This window comes from Sorex fumeus, unplaced genomic scaffold, assembly GCF_029834395.1.
Source record: "Sorex fumeus unplaced genomic scaffold, SorFum_2.1 ptg000053l, whole genome shotgun sequence".
NCBI lineage: Eukaryota > Metazoa > Chordata > Mammalia > Eulipotyphla > Soricidae > Sorex > Sorex fumeus.
The window spans coordinates 1837197-1856665 of NW_026606110.1; the positions used below are offsets into that span (position 1 = coordinate 1837197).

At 39.3% G+C, this 19469-nt stretch overlaps 1 protein-coding gene across 5 annotated transcripts in view; it reads left to right on the forward strand.

The window, feature by feature from the left end:
• VPS13B (vacuolar protein sorting 13 homolog B) overlaps positions 1–19469 on the forward strand; it is a 667453-nt gene that overhangs the window by 61975 nt on the left and 586009 nt on the right. For all 5 annotated transcript variants that reach the window (XR_008793959.1, XM_056124953.1, XM_056124949.1 and 2 more), the window contains exons 12-15: positions 2000–2191; positions 7007–7176; positions 8960–9154; positions 17497–17621. Coding sequence is in view for 4 of the 5 variants with exons in the window: in XM_056124953.1 (XP_055980928.1) it covers positions 2000–2191; positions 7007–7176; positions 8960–9154; positions 17497–17621 (682 nt within the window). In the remaining variant the exon portion in view is untranslated. The remainder of the gene's footprint in view (positions 1–1999; positions 2192–7006; positions 7177–8959; positions 9155–17496; positions 17622–19469) is intronic.

A 19469-nucleotide genomic window follows, 5' to 3' on the forward strand; every position in this document is an offset into this window, starting at 1 on the left:
CTTGTTAAATCAGGCTTTTTGGGGGTGGGGATTGATATGAGGTGAGGGCTCCTCTGTGATTCTTGGCCATTGGGGCCAAGGGTGCAAGGGCCAAGGATGCAGGGCTGCCTGGTGCCTGTAGTATGGGGACTATGGGCTTCTAGGGGTCTGCAGTTGACCATGCTCAGGCCCGTATGCAGTGCAGGGGACTTAAGCAAGGCCAGCCATATACAGGGCCTAAAATTTACTCCCTGTGCTCGTTGGCATATCAGATTGAATTGGGCATGAACTCCATCTTACTTTTTTTTTTCATAATTTTATTTATTTTTCTTATATTTATGTGTTGAATCACTGTGGGAAAAGTTACTAAGCTTTCAGGTTTAAGTCTCGGTCATACAATGATCAAACACCTCTCCCTTCACCAGTAATCATTTTTCACTACCAAGAACCCCAGTATGCCCCCCTCCCACCCCTCCCAATGCCTGTGAGGCAGATGATTTCTACTTAACTCTTCTCTACATTGATTACATTCATTATTTCGACAAAAGATGCACCATTATTGTTTAGAATTCCCCCCCCCCCCCCCCAACAATCAGAATTGCTGAAAAGGCATTGTGAAATACTTTGTTTTTGATAGCTGGTTATGAGAATCATATAATGTCATGTGGCTGCAATTTGGGATTTCTGCAAAGAGCCAGATAATTACGAGATTGGTTTCTGTGCGTCTGGTGTTATGGCTGTGCCGGAGAGCTGCTTGGGGGGAGGGGGGAGCAACTCGTGACCTCGGTAGGGCGTGAAGGATGAGCTGGTACTGTTCCGCTTCCCGTGAGACTGCAGTTGCTCTGTCACCACCAGCTCATACCTAGCTTTCCTATAAGATCTGAAGTGGTGGCCACCTTGCTGCCGGGGTGGAGGGGGGAAGGGCGGAGTGGAGCAACACTCTTTCCCTCCCGGGGAGGCATGGCACTGGAGTTTAACGTATGGTCCATTCACTTTTCTGCCGCAAGCTGCCAGGCTCTGGATTAAGTTCTTTTGCCTCTGGAGCCATGGCTGTGCCAGAGAGCTGCTTGTGGGGGGCAACTCGTGACCTCGGTAGGGAGTGAAGGACTAGCCAGTACCGTCCCCCTTCCCATGAGACTGCAGTTGCCCCATCACTGCTGGCTCATACCTGGCTTTCCAATAAACTCTGAGGTGGCGGTCACCTTGTATGTGGTCCAGATGCATTTCTGCCAAAAGCCACGGGGTTTCGAAATTTGTTTCTGAGTCTCTGGTATCATGGCCATTAATCAGCTTGATCAGGAGCCAGAGAGGCCGTTTGTAGACAGTGACTTGGGGTCTCATTGGGGTGGGGAGGAAAGGACCGGTTACACCCCCATCTGGTAAGGCCCCATGTGTCTCGTCACTGCAGGCCCAAACCCGACTGTCCAGTGGCCTCTGGAGGATGGCGGTCACCGGGCCGCCAAGGGGAACAGGCCAAAGCACGAAACCTATTCCCACCTGGAGTGGCCCAGCACCAGTAACCTACTGCAGGAACAGGACGCATTTCTGCCAAAAGCCTTTGGGTTCCGAGATTCGTCTCTGAGTCTCTGGGATCATGGCCATTAAGCAGTTCGATCAGGAACCAGAGAGGCCATGCGTCCAATTATATAGCTGAGCCGGAGGTGGTTTGTGGGTTTGTCTCCCACATACCTAACTTTTGGTCATTACTTTCTTGGTAAACTTTGCTCCAAGTTTTTGGGGTCTGGCCAAAGGCACAGCAGCGGGGTATCTGAAAGTCTGATGGTGCCATCAGGCTGCTGATGCACTAGCCTCACATGTACAGATTGACCTGCTGGCGACATCATACCCTCTGTTGGTATATTTTCTTGTATGTGAAGAGAAAATCATGTACCAGTTTCTGTGCATTTAGGTGACAGAACTGGTTTAAAGCACTAAGCTCTAAACTAAAAGAATGAGAGAGGAGTAATAATAAAATGCGGGGTGTGACTAACGCTTTACTGTAAAATTTAATCTTTTGTAGGTTCTGCAAACTTACAGGACTTTTCTCCAGGGAAAAGCGAAGATTTGGGAACAGTTCATGAGAAGTCTACTAAAAGCCTTGTTATCGGTCCTCTTGATTTTCGTTTGGATAGCAGTGCAGTCCATCGGATTTTGAAAATGATTGTTTGTGCTTTGGAACACGAATATGAACCATACAGCAGACTAAGACCAGGTTTGTTTTGGTTTAATTTGGACTTTCTTGCCAATTGATATGAATGATAGGTTATCCCATTTTGCTAACTTCGCTAGCTTTTTTGCCCAATTTTTATATATTCAGTTGTTATAAAAATCATATGTGGAATTATAGAGAGGCTAATAATTAGAAGGAATATGCTTAAGTCTTTGCTGGTATTTTGCTGCCATATCTTTTTTTGGGGGTGCAGGGAATAGAGTCGTAGGGGGAAGGGAGGTCTTGCCAAGCAATACTGAGGGACCTGGGGTCATCGGTCAGTTTGTATGGACAGTTCATTGTTGGTCCCAGCAGGACTGAGGGCTGACTGAACTACATGTGGCGGTGTGTGAGGAGCTGTGTGGTGCTGGAAATCCAACTCAGGGCCTTCCCCGTGCAAGGCAGGCGTCCCAGCTCTATGAGCTATCTCCTTGGTCCTTATTAGACCCCCCCCCCAACTTTAGGCACCTTGAGTTTCATTACTATTCACAACATACCAGTTTGTTTATGGGCTATACTTGGCAGTGCAGTGCTCTAGGGCTTACTCCTGGTTCTGTGCTCGGGGACCACTCTGTGGGGACTCCTGAGTCTATATATTGTGCCAGGAATTGAACCAGGGTTGGGCACATGCAAGGCTAGTGCCTTACCCACTATACTTTGTCTCTGGCCCCAATACATACCTTTTTGATAACTTTCATGAGTATGTACTTAAGAAATATGATTTTATTTTTCACTTAAGTAATCCAAAGCATCAGACATGAGAATGCACTTGACTGTAGGTATTTTTAATAAAATTTTTGCTTTTTCTTCTACATGGTTTAGAGATTTGATTATCTCAATTTTAGAAAATAATTTTTTTTTTTAAAATGTAACAGCACCTTGGAGTAGGACATCGTAGAAAATAAAGGAACATAGGATAGTAAAGAATTCAGTTGAATTGTACTATTGTTTGAGTTTTTGATCTTTTTCCTATTTCTATCATGGGTTTAATTATTGTGATAGAGATGGTTAAATTGTGCCCTGTTTTCTAGTCTCAGACTAGTACACATTTTTGTGCAATAACAAAGACAAAACTTCCCTGGTATAGTTAGATGACTAGGTATGGCTCTTGGTCTGGTTGGCAGAGCTTCATGTGAATTTTTTGGGTCAAGACTTCAAAGGAAGTGAAATATCTTCTGGGGCCCAGGTGATGACTCAGAGGACCGGGGTCATGTTTTGCATGTGGGAGCCCTACATTGGATCGATCTATGGTACTGGTTGGTCCCCTGAGCATTGCCAGGGTGATCTCTCACCCCTCCCTCTTCCCTTCAATGAAAACCGAAATCTCAAGGCCATTTCTTTTTCTTTTTCTATTTCTTCTGCCTGGGAAATAGTGATAACAGAGCTGCAGCTGCCATTTAATCCCCCAGGATGAAAGCAGCCAGGAACCTAGGTCTTGGACGGTGTGCTAGCACGCTGTCAGCCTTCTGCTTTCAGTTACTTGAGTCGGGGGCTGTGCCTGTGGTACTCATGGCTGCTCCAGCTGCCATGCACACAGACCTGCTCCAGATGAGGCTTTGGGTTCAGATGGTTGTGAAAGATAGAACCTGGGTTTCAGCATGCAAAGTGTGAGCCTCCAGGCCTTTGAGCTAGTTTAGTGGGCCAGTGCTGTATTTTAGACCCAGATTGTTGCTCGAGACAGGTGTAAGCTATTCTCCTAGCTTCTGTTATTTTAGAAATAGATTTGCTTTTCTCATAGCAAATATATTGTTGTTTAAAGTGATGTGCCAGTAGGGCTTAGTGCCCAAGACTTGTGCATGTAAAAGCACATGGCAGTACTGCATGCATGGTAAGTGGCACGCTCATGCATTCATTCACTGTGCCTGGCCTGAGATCTCACTTGATGCCAGGTACTGTTTTAAGTGCTGTCAATGGTAGCATAACTAAATGACCAAAGTAAACACTTGGCTACACAATGCTGGGAGGATGGGAAGCAGTTGAACTTCTTATTCATATATGGGAAATGAAAAATTTTATAATCACTTTAAACAGTCTGTCAGTTCTTCTAAAATAAAGTATTCAGCTACTAGATAGCCCAGCAACTGTACTTCTGTCATTTATCCTAGAGAAGTTAAAATTCTTATTCATATTCTCCCATTCCCCCCAAAGAAATAATTTTTCTAATGTAAAAGTACCAGTTAGTAGATTAAAATATCTAAGTAAATAGGAAGAAGAACAAGAGAAAATGGTAGCTATATACTTTCATTTAATTATACGTCTCATTCTGTTTACCAACACTCGATGACATTTCCACACCTAACTCAAATTTAGAGGGTTGTGTTGCTAAAAGAACAAGAATCAGTACTTCGGGGCAGTTGGTTACTGTGTTGCACCCACAGTGGAGTTAGGCCAGCTCAGCCCTGCAGGCCAGTTCTCAGGCACTGCTGTCTTTGTCCATTTGTTATCTCCCTCCTGTGTATCTTCATGTCCTGCCTGTGAGAGAGGTCATTCTCAATTTTGTGAAACTTTGAGAAGAATAGATGTTTTTCTTTGAATGTTATTTTAGAATTCACTTTTTAAAAATGATTAGAAAACATTTTTCTAAGCGTGAACATTATGTGAAATTTAATGTTATATTTTCATATGTAAAGATTTATTGTGGCATAGTTGTGTTGATTCAGTGATGTATGTTCTCTAGCTGCCTTTGTATATCTGTGGTAGATTTGAGAAATTGTGATAGATATAGCCCACAGTGTCTAAAAAGTTTTAGATTTGTTTCTGCATAGAAAAAGTTTGTTGATTTTGGTCTCTGAGCTTGCAAACACTTGGTATTTTTGTATTTTAATTTTTGGGCCTCCCTGACGTGCTAATGAACCCAGGTGCTACTCCTGGTTCTTCTTGACCCACAGATGTCCTGTCTGAATTTTAGGTTCTTGGACTGGCAAAATGCTGCCTGGCCTGGCCGTGTTAGGGACTCTAGGACCACCCTCGAAGTGCTCAGATACCACCTGGCATTTATCTGAGTCAAATTCCATTTTTGCTGGAGGCAGCAGGTAAACTGGTGCTGAGGAGGCCGTGGTGCTCAGGAGGACCATGCAGTGTTGGGCACTGAATGTGGGGCCTCGAGTTTGAAGAGCCTGCACTTCCCTCATTTGAGCTATTACTCCTCACCCTCCCAACATTTAGTATTTTTAGATGATCACGATCACGATCATCCTGTTGTTTTGTTGATTGCCTTGAGCAGGCACCAGTAATGTCTATTCGCCGTAGCCCTGAGATTTTAAAAAGTGCCATATTCAAGGCTCTTTCAGAGTTAGGAGAATGAATCATCATTGTTACTGTTATTTGGCATATTAGGTACACCACGGGGAGTTTGCCAGACTCTACCATGTGGGCAGGTTACATTCGGTAGCCTGCCAGGTTGTCCAAAGTAGGAATGAGATAATAAGATGTTGTGCAGCCACGAATGTGGCCACACGCTTCTGGTAGCTGGGTTTTATAGTCTCTGGGTCTTGGCCGTTGATGGGATTACACGGTGCTGGGGGCCCAGTTGGTGGGTGTCGCCCCTGCCTACTGGAAGATGGAGGATCTGGGTGGAGGATGCTCAGCCCCGATCCAAGCAGGCTTGGAGATCTCAGCCCTGGGATCTGCATGCCTTTTTAACTCTGCCGCTTCCTTCATGTGTGTGGAGAGTGGTCTCAGCATGGTTGTGGCTTGTTCTGGAGGTCTTTGGCTGCCGGGGCTCTGCTCAGGGTGGGGAGGGAAACTCAACCTGCCCACCTCCAAGGGGCCCTGACGAGGACAGCCAGGTGCGGGGGCAGGAGATTCTAGTGTTTTTAGACTAGTTTCAAAATTTTAGACTAGTTTAAAAATTTATCCATTCTGATGGGTATATGATATTATCACATTTAAACTTAATTTGTAGATTTTTGGTTTCTCATGTTGTTTTCTGGTGTATGGTAATGATTTTTGGCCAGTTGGCTATTCAGTCTTCTGCTGCTTCAAGGTATTTATGTTTGTTTCATTGAATATTATTTTTTGGAGTTAATAATTTAAAAAATGTTTGTCATATCTGTGGGAAATATTTCTGATCTGCTTTGGTTTTTCATGATCTCAGTAGACATGTTATGAACTGAATAATTATTTTTCAATGAAAGAGATGAATAATTTGTTTAAAATACTTAAAAACATCTTCTGATCCATAGTCAGACACGTTGTCCATTGCACAGCGGTAGGGTGTTTGCCTTGCACGCAGCCAACATGGCCGACCGGAGTTCGATTCCTCCGCCCCTCTCGGAGAGCCCGGCAAGCTACCGAGAGTATCTCGCCCGCACGGCAGAGCCTGGCAAACTACTCGTGATGTATTTGATATGCCAAACACAGTAACAACAAAGTCTCCAATGGAGATGTTACTGGGCCCGCTCGAGCAAATCGATGAACAACAGGAGGACAGTGACAGTGACTTAAAAACATAAATTTCATTATATCAGAGAGTACACATTAGCATTCTAGAGTTCTATTTATTAAAGGTAAAACTATATTATCTGATTTCCAAAAACTAAAATTTGACCTTAAAATTTAGGGAATTGATTTAAGAGAATTTTTATTTTGTTTTTTGGCCACGCTTGAGTAGTGCTCATGGTCTACTCCTGCGTTTATGTGTAAGGGTCACTTTGAAGCCGTGTGAGGTACCAGATGTGGGCTAGGAATCAAACATGGGCCAGACAAATGCAAGAATGCACCTTACCTTCTGTGCTATTTCTGTGCTATTTCTCTGACCTCAGTTTTAAAATGGTTTAAGAAAAGTAATTCTTCACCATTTTATCACTTTTATTTCAGATGTTAAGAATGAAAATGAAACAATACTGAATCCTGAAGATGTGGCAGCTTTGGAAGAGTATATTCCTACTCGACATACAAGTGTCACCCTCCTCAAAAGCACCTGCACTATTTTCATGGCTGAATTCAACTTGCTGGATCATTTACTTCCTGTCATTATGGGAGAGAAGGTATATTTCGTGGTCACTTATTTTATCATGTGTACGTATTTGTTATTGTGATAGTATTGAATGAGAAAGGTGATTAATCAAAGAATTCATGATCAGGTTAAGACAACGAATTTTATTGAAGCAACCACATTCTGGTGAGTTGTATGGCAGCAGTCCTAGCTGTCCTCTCCAGTGTGGCCATCTCTTTGGGGCCCAGTGGTACCGGGACTAATAGGGCCACATTCGCTCAGGGGCATCCAAGATTATCACAGCCATGCTTGGTGAAGGGTTACATGGTGCCAGGGATTGAATTTAGGTTCCCCACACGCCTCCACCCCTGAGTTATCTCCCCAACTCCCACTATTGGTTTTCGGAGTATTATTACTCTTTTTAGATGAGGTCTGCTGAATGCCAGTACTTCCATCCAATTGTTGACAGTGAAAGGCAGACAAAAATCACACCATGAAACTGCTTCTCCCATAGGTTTTCATATAGTTTTGAATGTGAGGTGATGCTTTTCCTGAAGAGAACCACAGATACGGTATTTTTAAGGTAGAGAGTTATGGAATAGGAAAAAGTTCTTTGCAAACCAGGGGTCGTACTCAGCTTGAAATATACCTGAATTTATCCAGAAGCTTGGAAAAGTTCCATAACTCTGAAAATACCAAACTCATCTTCAGATTCTTAGAACTTGTGAGTCTTGAGCATGTGTCCTTTTGGTATAAAAAACATGGATAAATTTGGGACTGGAGTGATAGTATAGTAGTGGTACGGCGTTTGCCTTGCACGCGGCCGACCTGGGTTCGATTCCCAGAATTCCATATGGTCCCCCAAGCACTGCCAGGAGTGATTCCTGAGTGCATGAGCCAGGAGTAACCCCCATGCATCTCTGGGTGTGACTTAAAAAGCCAAAAAAAAAAAAAAAGGATAATTTTTGTTCCTGTCCTGTAGACTGTACAGGACAAATGCTTCTTTTACCCTTTTTAGAGTATTTTATTAGTTGTTATTATTAGCTTCTTTTACCCTCTTTGGCGCAATGTGCGTAGTTCTTTAGCTAATTAAATGTGAATAAAGGGAAAGGAGATAAAATGTAAATGGATCTCAGTTGTCTAGGAAGTTCTCAGGGGATGTTTGAGCTCAAGTAAATAAGTTCAAGATTGGGAGATAACTCAAAGGACTGGAATGCTTGCTTTGTACTCGGGAGTGCTAGCTCTGGTCCTCTGCACAGTGCTGTGTGGTCTAGTTAGCACTGGCATGAGTATCTCCTGAGCATTGCTGAATGTGGCCGCCATCCCCAAAGGGTAGAAAATACCTTCACTTTGCATATATGACAGCTTGGCAACAGAAAACATACAAAAACCTCAACGAAATGAGTCATGGAGACACTGTTCTAGTTTTGTTTTGAATTTTTACTGATGTTGTTTGTGTTTGTTTTGGGGCCACGCCCAGCTGTACTCAGGGCTTACTCCTGGTCTGGGCTCAGGAATCACTCCTGGTAGTGCTGGGGAATCATATGTGGTGCTGTCCCTGCTGTTTTATCTCCGTGGCCCTGAGACACTGTTCGAGTTAATGGAAAAAAAAATGAAAGTCATTCGCTCAAAGAGCAGTGATCATTTTTGCAATAAAGAACTTATTATTTGAATCTGGGACATAAAAATATGTAAGGTGTCTTTATTGATTATGGTAAAGAGAGTTTCATCTAAAGGCATATTTTCTAAAATGATGATGCTAACTTAAAGCTTGTCATTATTTATCAGTCACTGTTCTACTCCTAAAATACAGAGTGCACCCTTTTATTTTCCAGAGTTCAAGTAACTTCATGAATACTACAAACTTCCAAGCTCTTCGTCCTTTGCCAGCCATTCAGATAGTAGTGGATAAAATTAATCTGGAGCATTCTGTGCCAATGTATGCTGAACAGTTAGTGCACGTGGTCAGCAGTCTTACTCAGCCTTCTGATAATCTGCTTCATTACTGCTATGCACACTGCTACCTTAAGGTCTGTAAAATGAATTTTCCTTCTTTAGTATCTGTGTGGCTTTGGGAGACTCAAATCTTTTAGTTCTTGGCGTTATAATTGCACGTAATAAATTACTTAATTTTATGGCTATTTGGAGCAGACTCAAAATGAGCTATTTAGTTTCGAAGTTTATAATAGTTTATGTTATGTGGAGTGATTAAAGTTATCTTTGAGAAAGTTTCCAGATTTGTATTTTACAGTTATGTTAAAATATTAAAGTTATAAGATTTAAGTTTGTATTTCATATATGTTTGGTATATAGACACTTAAGTAATTTTAAATTATACTCAAATGTTCAAGTTTTAATTTTGTATAGATAAATTTTATGTACTGACTATATGATGGAATAATGTCATTTCCATTTCATGTGATAAAATTTATTAATGTGAGTTATGGTAAATGTGTAAAGATCAAATTTTCATGTCTTACCAAGTCCTCTTTGACTTGCTAAACTCATTCTTTCATTATGTTTTGGGTCTATTATCTAACATACTGCAAAACATGTTTGAAATAACCATATTGTATGGTATTGGATGTTGGTGTGTAGACAACGAAGATAGAAGCTGCCGGCAGTGAGCCACATCTATTCAAGTGTAATCGTTTGATTCGGGTTGATCTTCTGCGCTTGTACCATCAGGTCCTTGATGGATGCATCCGATGCCAGCATACGTGCATTGAAAGTATAGACAGTCATTTTCGTCTTTCTTCATTTTGGCAGCCTAGTTCGGCCTTGAGATTTTATCAGCCTTTCCTTCCACATCCTTCTCAATGTTGCTGTATTCAGGGTCAGGGGAATGAGACCCATTGTTATAATGAAGGAGAAATTGAGAAGTTCTACATAGAGCTGGAGAAGTTCTATAAAGAAGATCACACCTTCTACAAGATCATTGTCGTTGATTTTAATGGCAAGATAGGACTGAGAAGATCAGCCGAAGAGCTCCACATTGGGGCCCATGGCCTAGAATGGAATGAACAGCGTGATAGACTGTCTGAGTTCATCATGTCAACCAAGACCTTCCATGGTAACTCACAGTTCCAAAAGGCTGAATCTAAATGTTGGACATGGGAGTCTCCCGGTGGACGGTTCCACAACGAAATTGACCACATCATATTCAGTCAACAGTTTTGCCTGACTAATGTCACTGTTATCCCAAAATTCCAAACGGGATTGGACCACTGTCTCCTTTGTGCAAAATTCTACTTCACAGAGCGGGGAGAAAGGAATGCAAAGATTAAGAAGAGAACTCCCAGAACGACCACCAACTCTTTGGCTCTGTTGCAGCAACATGGGAAGATTCCGTCATTGACAACATTGACGAGGAATACGATTGACTGGTTCAACACCTCCATGATTGTGTGAGGAATGCCAAGAGAGAGATAACCACAAAAAAAAAAAGCCTGACTTCGAAAACTCTTAAGCTTATTCACCAACGTGGCTTGGCGCGTGTCTCAGGCAACCACAAGCGAACGTCCGAGCTCGCAAAGCAGTGCAGAGAAGCAGTCAAAGAAGACCTTAAAGAGAGAAGAGCAGCAGTGCTGGTAGATGCGGCAGAAACTAGGAAAAGCATTCGTAACGCCCACCTGTCCTTCACCAACTACAGACCAAGATGACTGCCCTCCGATGTCCTGATGGATCTATCACATCTTCCAGAAGAGCAATGGAGAAGATTACCTATGATTTCTACTCAGATTTCTTTGATAGTCATGTCCACCTGCCCACATACCAAATTCTGCAGGATGGATATGTCATTCCCAATGTTCTCCCTTCTGAAATCCAACACGCCATTTTGTCGGTTAAGAAATGAACAGCACCCGGCCCAGACAAGGTCAGACCTGAACACCTGAAGAACCTGCTGTCAGCACTCATCAATATGCTGGCTCGGCTCTTCACATGCTACCTGTCTGAATGCAAGGTTCCGTCCCAATGGAAAACCAGCAGGACCGTAATACTGAACAAGAAGGGAGACATACACGACATTGGCAACTATCTCCCAATCTGCCTATTGTATGTCATCTACAAGCTGTTTACTCGAGTCATCCTGAATAGGAGTGGCAGAACACTAGATGAAGGACAACCATGCGAGTAAGCCGGGTTCCGCAAAGGAATTAGCACCATCGACCATATCCACACGATAACCAAGCTCACTGAGGTTTCTCGGGAGTTCAAGATGACACTCTGTCTAACGTTCATTGATTTAAAGAAGGCCTTTGATTCTGTTGAGACGGAAGCGGTCATCGAAGCCCTAGCCACCCAGGGCATTCAAGCCCAATACATCAAGATTCTCCGTGAGCTGTATTGCGGATTCACTACCAGGATCTCATCATTCTACAAAGAAGTGATCATGGATGTCAAGAGAGGGGGTCGGCAAGGTGATACCATTTCACCAAAACTCTTCAGTGCCACCCTCGAGAATATCATGTAACTACTGGAATGGGAAGGAATGGGAGTGAAGATAGATGGTCGGCAACTACACCACCTCCGCTTTGCTGATGACGTTGTTTTAATAACACCAAATATTAGCCAAGTGGACAGCACTCTTCCCCCCCTGAGGTGGCCGAGCGACAGTAGCCTACTGCGGGTTCCAGACGCATTTCTGCCAAAAGCCTCTGGATTTCGAGATTTGTTTCTGAGTCTCTGGGATTGTGGCTATTAAGCAGCTTGATCAGGAGCCATAGAGGTCGTTCGTGGCTGGTGACTCAGGGTCTCGTTTGGGTGGAGGAAAGGGCCGGCTCCACCCCCATCCCATGAGGCCCCTCATGTCTCATCACTGCGGGCCCGAACCTGACTGTCCAGTGCCCTTGGAGGATGGCGGCTACCGGGCCGCCAGAGGGAACAGGCCAAGGCACGAAACCTATTCCCATCTGGGATGGCCCAGCACCGGTAACCTACTCCAGGGACTGGACGCATTTCTGCTAAAAGCCGTTGGGTTTAGAGATTTGTTTCTGAGTCTCTGGGATTATGGCCATTAAGCAGTTCGATCAGGAACCGGAGAGGCCATGTCTCCAATTGTATAGCTGAGCCGGAGGTGGTTTGTGGGTGTGTTTCCCATATACCTAACTTTTGGCCGTTTACTTTCTTGGTAAACTTTGCTCCAGGTTTTTGGAGTCTGACCAATGGCACAGCAGCAATTTTGGGGTATCTGGAAGTCTGAACGTGCCATCAGGTGCTGATGTACTTGCCTCACATGTACAGATTGATCTGCTGTCAGCACCATACCCTTTGCAATTTTGGGGTATCTGGAAGTCTTAAGGTGCCATCAGGTGCTGATGCACTCACCTCACAGGTATAGATTGACTTGCTGGTGGCACCATACCCCGTACAACATAATTTTTGGTGGGAATGTGACAGTGGTATATGCTATCTGATGCCACTTATAAATACTAAAGATTGTTCATAGGTATAAAAAGATTTATAAATGTGTAACAAATAGGCATTCTGCACTCCTGAAAGTAGATGTTGGTGTTCTAAGTGTGATTTGGGGATCCAGTTGAGTTAGTGCAAAGGTCATGATTAGGACTTTAGCTGTGTTGAAAGTCTTTAAAAAATAATAAGTTAACATAATTTATATTCTATAATTTTCCCTTTTAAAGAATAAATATGATTGGGGTTTTGTACTTTTGTACTTTGTACAACCATCACTACTAATAACAGAATATTTTTATCACCCCTCAAAAAGCCCCGTACAGCTTAGCATTATTCCAGAGTTAGTCCTTGTTACTTTCTCCATATATTTGCACATTCTCAAAATTTCATAGTGAAGATACAATGTGCGTTCTTCTGAGACGCTGGCTACTTTCACTTAGCATAATTTTTGAAGACTCTTCTTCATCAGTGTTGTAGAATTTATGTTACTTCTTTAATGGCCGAATAATAGGTTTCCTTTGTATGGCATTATTTTGCATATCCATTTATTAATGGAGCTTCGTGAATGCTCATGCATAGATTTTTTCTATGAGCACAGGTTGTATTGGATCAGTACTTAGGTATGGATTGATCTGGTCATAAAATAACTCTATTTTAACTTTTTCTTGGGCACATCTGCCTCTGGTTAGGGTTTACTCCAGGCTCTCTGCTCAGAGATCACTCCTTGCACAGGTTGGGGACCATTTGTGGTGCCAGTGATCTACCCTGAATTCAGCTGCATGCAAGCCACGCACCTTACCATCTGTACTATCTCACTGGCCCCAACAGCTCTAGTTTTAATATTTTTTGGGATCTGCTTAACTTTTGTTCCTACAGGGATTGCCGTGTTCTACTGTCCTGCTGGTAGTGAATGAGCGAGATTTTCGTTGATTTCTTCTCCAACAGCAGTTGTCTTGCTTTTGATTTTAGTGACCATGAAATGATATCTCTTGATTTTGATTCACAGTGACTAGCAGTGTTGATGTTAAATATTTTTCCCCCTTCTTATTGGCCATGGCTTTTGTAAATCATAAAAAAAAAAAAAAAAAAAAAAAAGGCCCTCCCGTTGATCGTCGATTTGCTCGAGCGGGCCCAGTAACGTCTCCATTGGAGACTTTGTTGTTACTGTGTCTGGCATATCGAATACTCTCGGTAGCTTGCCGGGCTCTCCGAGAGGGGCGGAGGAATCGAACTCGGGTCGGCCATGTTGGCCGCTTGTAAAGCGAACGCCCTACCCGCTGTGCTATCACTCCAGCCCATGTAATTAACATTGTAAATCATATTTGGAAAAATATGACTATCCATGTCTTTGCCTGCCTTAAAATTTAGTTACTTGTTGAGTTATAAGCATTCATCATTTTTTTTTGAAGAGTGTTCTTTTAAGAGTCTATGTGACAGCATGGCAGTATTTTATTAGATTGCTATATGATTAATAATAAACAATGAGTTATTAATTTTCTTATTCAAGTCTTGGTAATAAACAATGAGTTATTAATTTCGTTACTCACGTCTTGGTATAAAGAATCAAGGGAAATTCATCATAAGAGAAGAACAAGTATCAGCTTTAATCTGGAATTCTTGTTTAAATGTATATTAATAGAAATTAGATTTAGAGGATGTTAAGGAATGATGTGATGAAAAAAGTAGCCTTCTAAAGGCAGTCTTTCAGTTATTCTTAAGTTTTTATATGTTCTGACGTTGCTGTTCTGTACAGATTAACTTCAGACATAACAGTAATGCTTGATTGTTTTGTTCCTTTACAAGATAGTTTTTTTTTTTTATCACAAATACTGTCTGCTTAGTCAATTACAGCTATGTGTGCTTTATGTTGTTTGTTTTTTACTATTGCAAATCCTGATTTATTCTGTTAATTTTTATTTAAAGAAAAGAAAAACTGAATTTCAAGTTATTTTCTGACCAAATGTAAGAAATGAAACTTCACTAATGGATGTCGGGTGGGTGATGGTGAGAAAGATTGGTAGTTTTTGGTTTGTAGTAAGAATATTTGGAGAACCAACTACACTGTTTTGAATTGAGGCAGTGGAGGGTGGAAGCAGACCAGAGTGAAATTTCCGTCTGAGAAACAGTAAAATCACAGAAGCTGGAGCGCCTTTGTGGCGTGCACAGAGCGTTGCATCTGCTCCTTGGCACTGCCTGGCATAGCCCTGGTTGCCCCCAGCACCAGCGGGGAGACCCTCTGCCACCACCTCTCCAGAAAGATTCGCAGGAAACAATGAAATGAGCCAGATCGAGTGACGCATCATCTTGATGGTGTTCCAACCATCTCTGATTTTGAACAACTCGCTCTCTTTCTTGGACTTCATTTTTCCCATATGTGAAATAATTCATTTACTTTCTTTGAACAGTTTTCACTCTGAAATTCTAGTTTTAAATTTACTGGAGCAAATTTCATCTTTTTTTCTGAAAGACTTTCCCTTCCTTATTCCTTATTCTGTAGAATTCTAGTTATAATCAATCGTTCTTAAGTTTTTATATGTTCTAATGTGCTGTCCTGTACAGATTAACTTCAGACATAACAGTAATGCTTGATTGTTTTGTTCCTTTACAAGACAGTTTTTTTTTTTTATCACAAATACTGTCTGCTTAGTCAATTACAGCTATGTGTGCTTTATGTTGTTTTTTACCATTGCAAATCCTGATTTATTCTGTTAATTTTTATTTAAAGAAAAGAAAAATTGAATGTTTCTAATTTTACAGCGATTTAAAAAACCTGTTGACTCAAAAACATTTGTGTTATATATGTTAAATATAGATGATGTACTTATTTTTTGTTTTCTAATTAGCTTTTAAGAGGTGGCAGTGCACGGAATACTTCTCTCTAATTTGTAAATCTTATTCAAGATGGTATTTCCTTCAGCAAAAATGTTTATTAGTAGATGTATTTTTCTTAAATTCTTTTATTATTTTTGCAACGTTCCATATTTGTTCTCTTTTAATATATGAATTGATTTTGGGTCAGGCAACCACAATTTATAGTGGTTTTGTTTTTGTATTCCTAGTCAAGGGTTATTGACAAGTTACTTTTTAAACCTGTTGTAAATCTATCTTGTTATTGTATTATGGTATAAATGTATCTTACAATTTAAAATGGAGTTCAGAATTTTTTATTTTGAAGTGAATTTTATATGCTTGTTACTAACTCTTCCATCCTAAATTATATTTGCGTTGCTGTTCTGTAAGAATCATCTCTGAACAACATACTAGTAGCTTTAAAAAAATTTAAGGCATTTTTGTCCTAGTCCTTTGCAGTTCTGCAAACAACCAGCAGGGGATCTCCTTCTCACCCAATTTCCATTTGAGTTTAGTTAATGATAAGTCTGAGTGTACTGCTGGGTCATTTTATAGGGCATTAGAAAGTGACTGGAGAGCTTCAGTGGATATAGACAATCCAATGTGATAAAATACTGCCTTTATTTTCTAGAAAATGTTTGCAGATTAGATAAGATTTTGAAAAGATTTTTATTTTTATACTAGGTGCATTAATAATTACAAGTGTCAGAAATCTTTAAGTACTGACCTTTCAGAGAAAACATGAAATGCAGAAGTTGTACAGTGTCCAAAGCTCTTTCCATTCAGTGTTACTCAAAAAAAAAAATCTTCAAAAGAGCGTGAACATGGAATATCTTAATTTTTAAGGTTGATCATTTAGTTATTAGAAACATTTTTTCTTAATACTGTTTGTTATCCCTTTGCTGATTGTGAGACATAGAAATTAATAGATGTATTAATATAATTTCAGTGACATTTGATAGGGTAGTTACTTTTAAATACAGTTTTCTCTGGAAATAAGAAATTCTATTATTTCCAGAGGATTATTTTGTTTGTTGAAAACTGAATTAAGAAGAAAGGATTTGTTGTTGTCAGTTTGAGGAATGATGGGAGCATAGTATTAGCTTTATGAAGTAACTAATTTCTAAGAAATTGATCATCTATCTTCATCAAATGAAAGTACTTTGTTCTGTAAATTAATGGGAAATTATTAACGTGTCACTGTAGAATTTAGAAGTAACTATGAATCCCACACTTAGGAAAGTCATTTTGTTACATCGAGGAATAGAAGACACTGTGATGGGTAATGCTTAGGGTTAAGCTGTTTCTGCATATTTTTGCAAAGCAGTAACTCTTTAGTATCCCTCTGTTTAGTATTTTCAGTGCGAGATGCTTATCTGTTACCTTATTGGAAACAAGTAGAGCAGAAATATATTTATTAATTATTTATTTCTCTGTAAACTTTGGTGTAAAATGTGACTTTATATTGTTCCTATTAAGGCAAAATACAATGTTCAAGGATTTCAGAGAACGCTATGAAATTTTTGAGTGATCTTTTTGTCTTAACTATAAACATATGAAGAGTAATTTGTGACATGAACCGAATTTCCTGGGCTGAAAACATCAATCCTACAATTATTTTTACGAACGAAAGGGAAAAAGACATAATATTTTAGGATAGATTTGCATATCCTTTTTGTATGGGTATGCTGTGTTTAAGTTGGAAGCAAAATACTAAGATTGTTTCTTGTAGTTAATATTCTTTTAGTCATAAAATATGTTTAATTTAATAAAGTTAGTATAAAATAGAAGAATGCTGTAAATTGTTTAATATAAAATGTGCATTTTAACAGATACTGTGCTACATTAAAGATGCATATATAAGTGATGAGATTTAAGGTTCAGTCTTCTTCAGGAGTATGAAATAAATATACATTTAAATCTCTTAATTTGGATTTAGTTAGTGTCAGATTGAATAAAAGAAAAAGTTGACTTTTGGGAAGTGGAAAAAATCTTTGGAACATATTTAATGTGCAGCTGTTGAAGAGCAAATTGAAACTGACGTATTTCATCCTGTGCTTATTAAAACTTTGTCTCTGAACATTTGGATCTTTTCTTTTTCTTTCAGATATTTGGTTTCCAGGCAGGACTGACTTCTTTGGATTGCAGGGGATCTCACTGCTTACCTGTTTCGATTATTCCTTCCTTCAGCACTGCTCTTTATGGCAAACTTCTGAAACTCCCTGCATTCTGGTAAGTATTACATAAAATGTAAATAATGTTGATTTTTACTTATCTAGGGGATAAAGCCAAGTGGTACTGTGTTATGCTAGTATCTTAGTTTCGTGTAAAACCTCAGAAAAACATTTGAAGTTATATTGTCTCTTACTGAGAAACTGTAATAATTTTAATCATGGTATCATTTGTAGTATTAATAGCTGTTATTTACATAGTAAATTTTATCCATGTTAGAATTACAGTAAAATGTTTCTGCTTTACCTTGTAATTAAGAACTGCAAAGAAGTACCCTCTCACCCTGCCTTTTATTCTTGTCTTCTTTTTGAGAATATACGAGGATCTTTTAAAAAAGTCGCATAGTAATATCAGTAGTCTACAATTACAATTTCATGCGTGCTCCTACCCATAGAGAAACGTAGATGCATAATTAAGATTTAGAATATTTGACTTGTCTTTGTTTTGTCACTCCATTTAGGAAGAAACCGATTTTAACTCTCATTATTGCTCACGATTGATATTCTATAATTGCAGGTCATATTTCCTTAAAAGACATTTATAGAAAGAAAATCAATAATTATTAGTTATATCTTCTTGAAGGTTGAAAACAAAGTTTTACTATATTGATGAAATACTTGTTTAAACATGTAAAATTATATTCTAGTGAAATATATCTTTATTTTATAGTTTAGATGATCTTAATTACAAACATATACAATATATCTTTGCTTTCTAACCCTAATAAACATAAGGATGTTTATGGGGAGTGTTTTCCATTTGTCTGTGAAAAAAGTAAACCTTACAGATAATAGTCATCAATTCCTATGAATTATTTGCTTTATAAAAATTTCAATTAATATATAACTTTAGACATAAAATTTTTAAATACTTATATTTTAATGAGATTTCACCATGATCCAGAATATTAAAAAGAAAATGGCAGTTTATATCTTGAAACCAGTTTCTTTATAAAATAGAATTATTAAATATTGTCTCTCAGCAAGTTTAACTTTTATCTTAGTTACCCACTTTCTTAATGCCGTTTAGTATGTATGTAGAGATTAACTTTTGAATTTTTCATTTGCATACAGCTAGTAGTTTTCATTTGGTCCAGCTTTTATATTCTTTTTTTTTCAGCTTTTATATTCTTATCTATTAAATCTCTTGGGATATTTCTGTTCTCTATGTTGATATAAACTTCATTAGCTCTGTAAATACTTTAATTTTTAGTTAGTAGTTTTTAAAATTATCAGTAACACCAAAATTTGTGAGTAATTCAGTGCAATTTGTTGTCAAAAATACTTGAAAGCTTCGTAAAAAGTAAAAAGTCAATATCTATGAGGTGAATTAATTATTTTGGAAATAATCATATAGTTTAATCATATAGTTAAATAAACCAGGCTTATTTTAGACATTGTAAGCTTTATAAAGAATAAATATAAAATGTGATTAATAATAGTTCTGCTGACATCTAAAATATTCCAATTAAATATTAAAGATATGAGATCACTAAAAGTATGAGCTAATATTTGGATATGATTTGATTTTATGTAGTTAGATCCCTTCTACTTTATTTCAGTGTTACTTTTTCTTTGCTTTATGGAAGTATGTTGCTTTATTTTATATTTAGTTTTTCTGAGAGCTTTAGAGTGTAGTCTCATGTGATGCTTTTTACTCAAAATGGTATAATTAGATTTTAGTATTCACAGTTAGATGCCCTCACTGCTGTCATTTCCAGAAGTATTTTATTATTCCCACTAACCCCCACCCCCACCCCAGAAGCTCTGTACCTGTTAGTAGTCACTTCTCTTTGCCTCTTGAGTTTCTGGTGGTCACCAATATAGAAGTATATTGGTCTAAAATAGT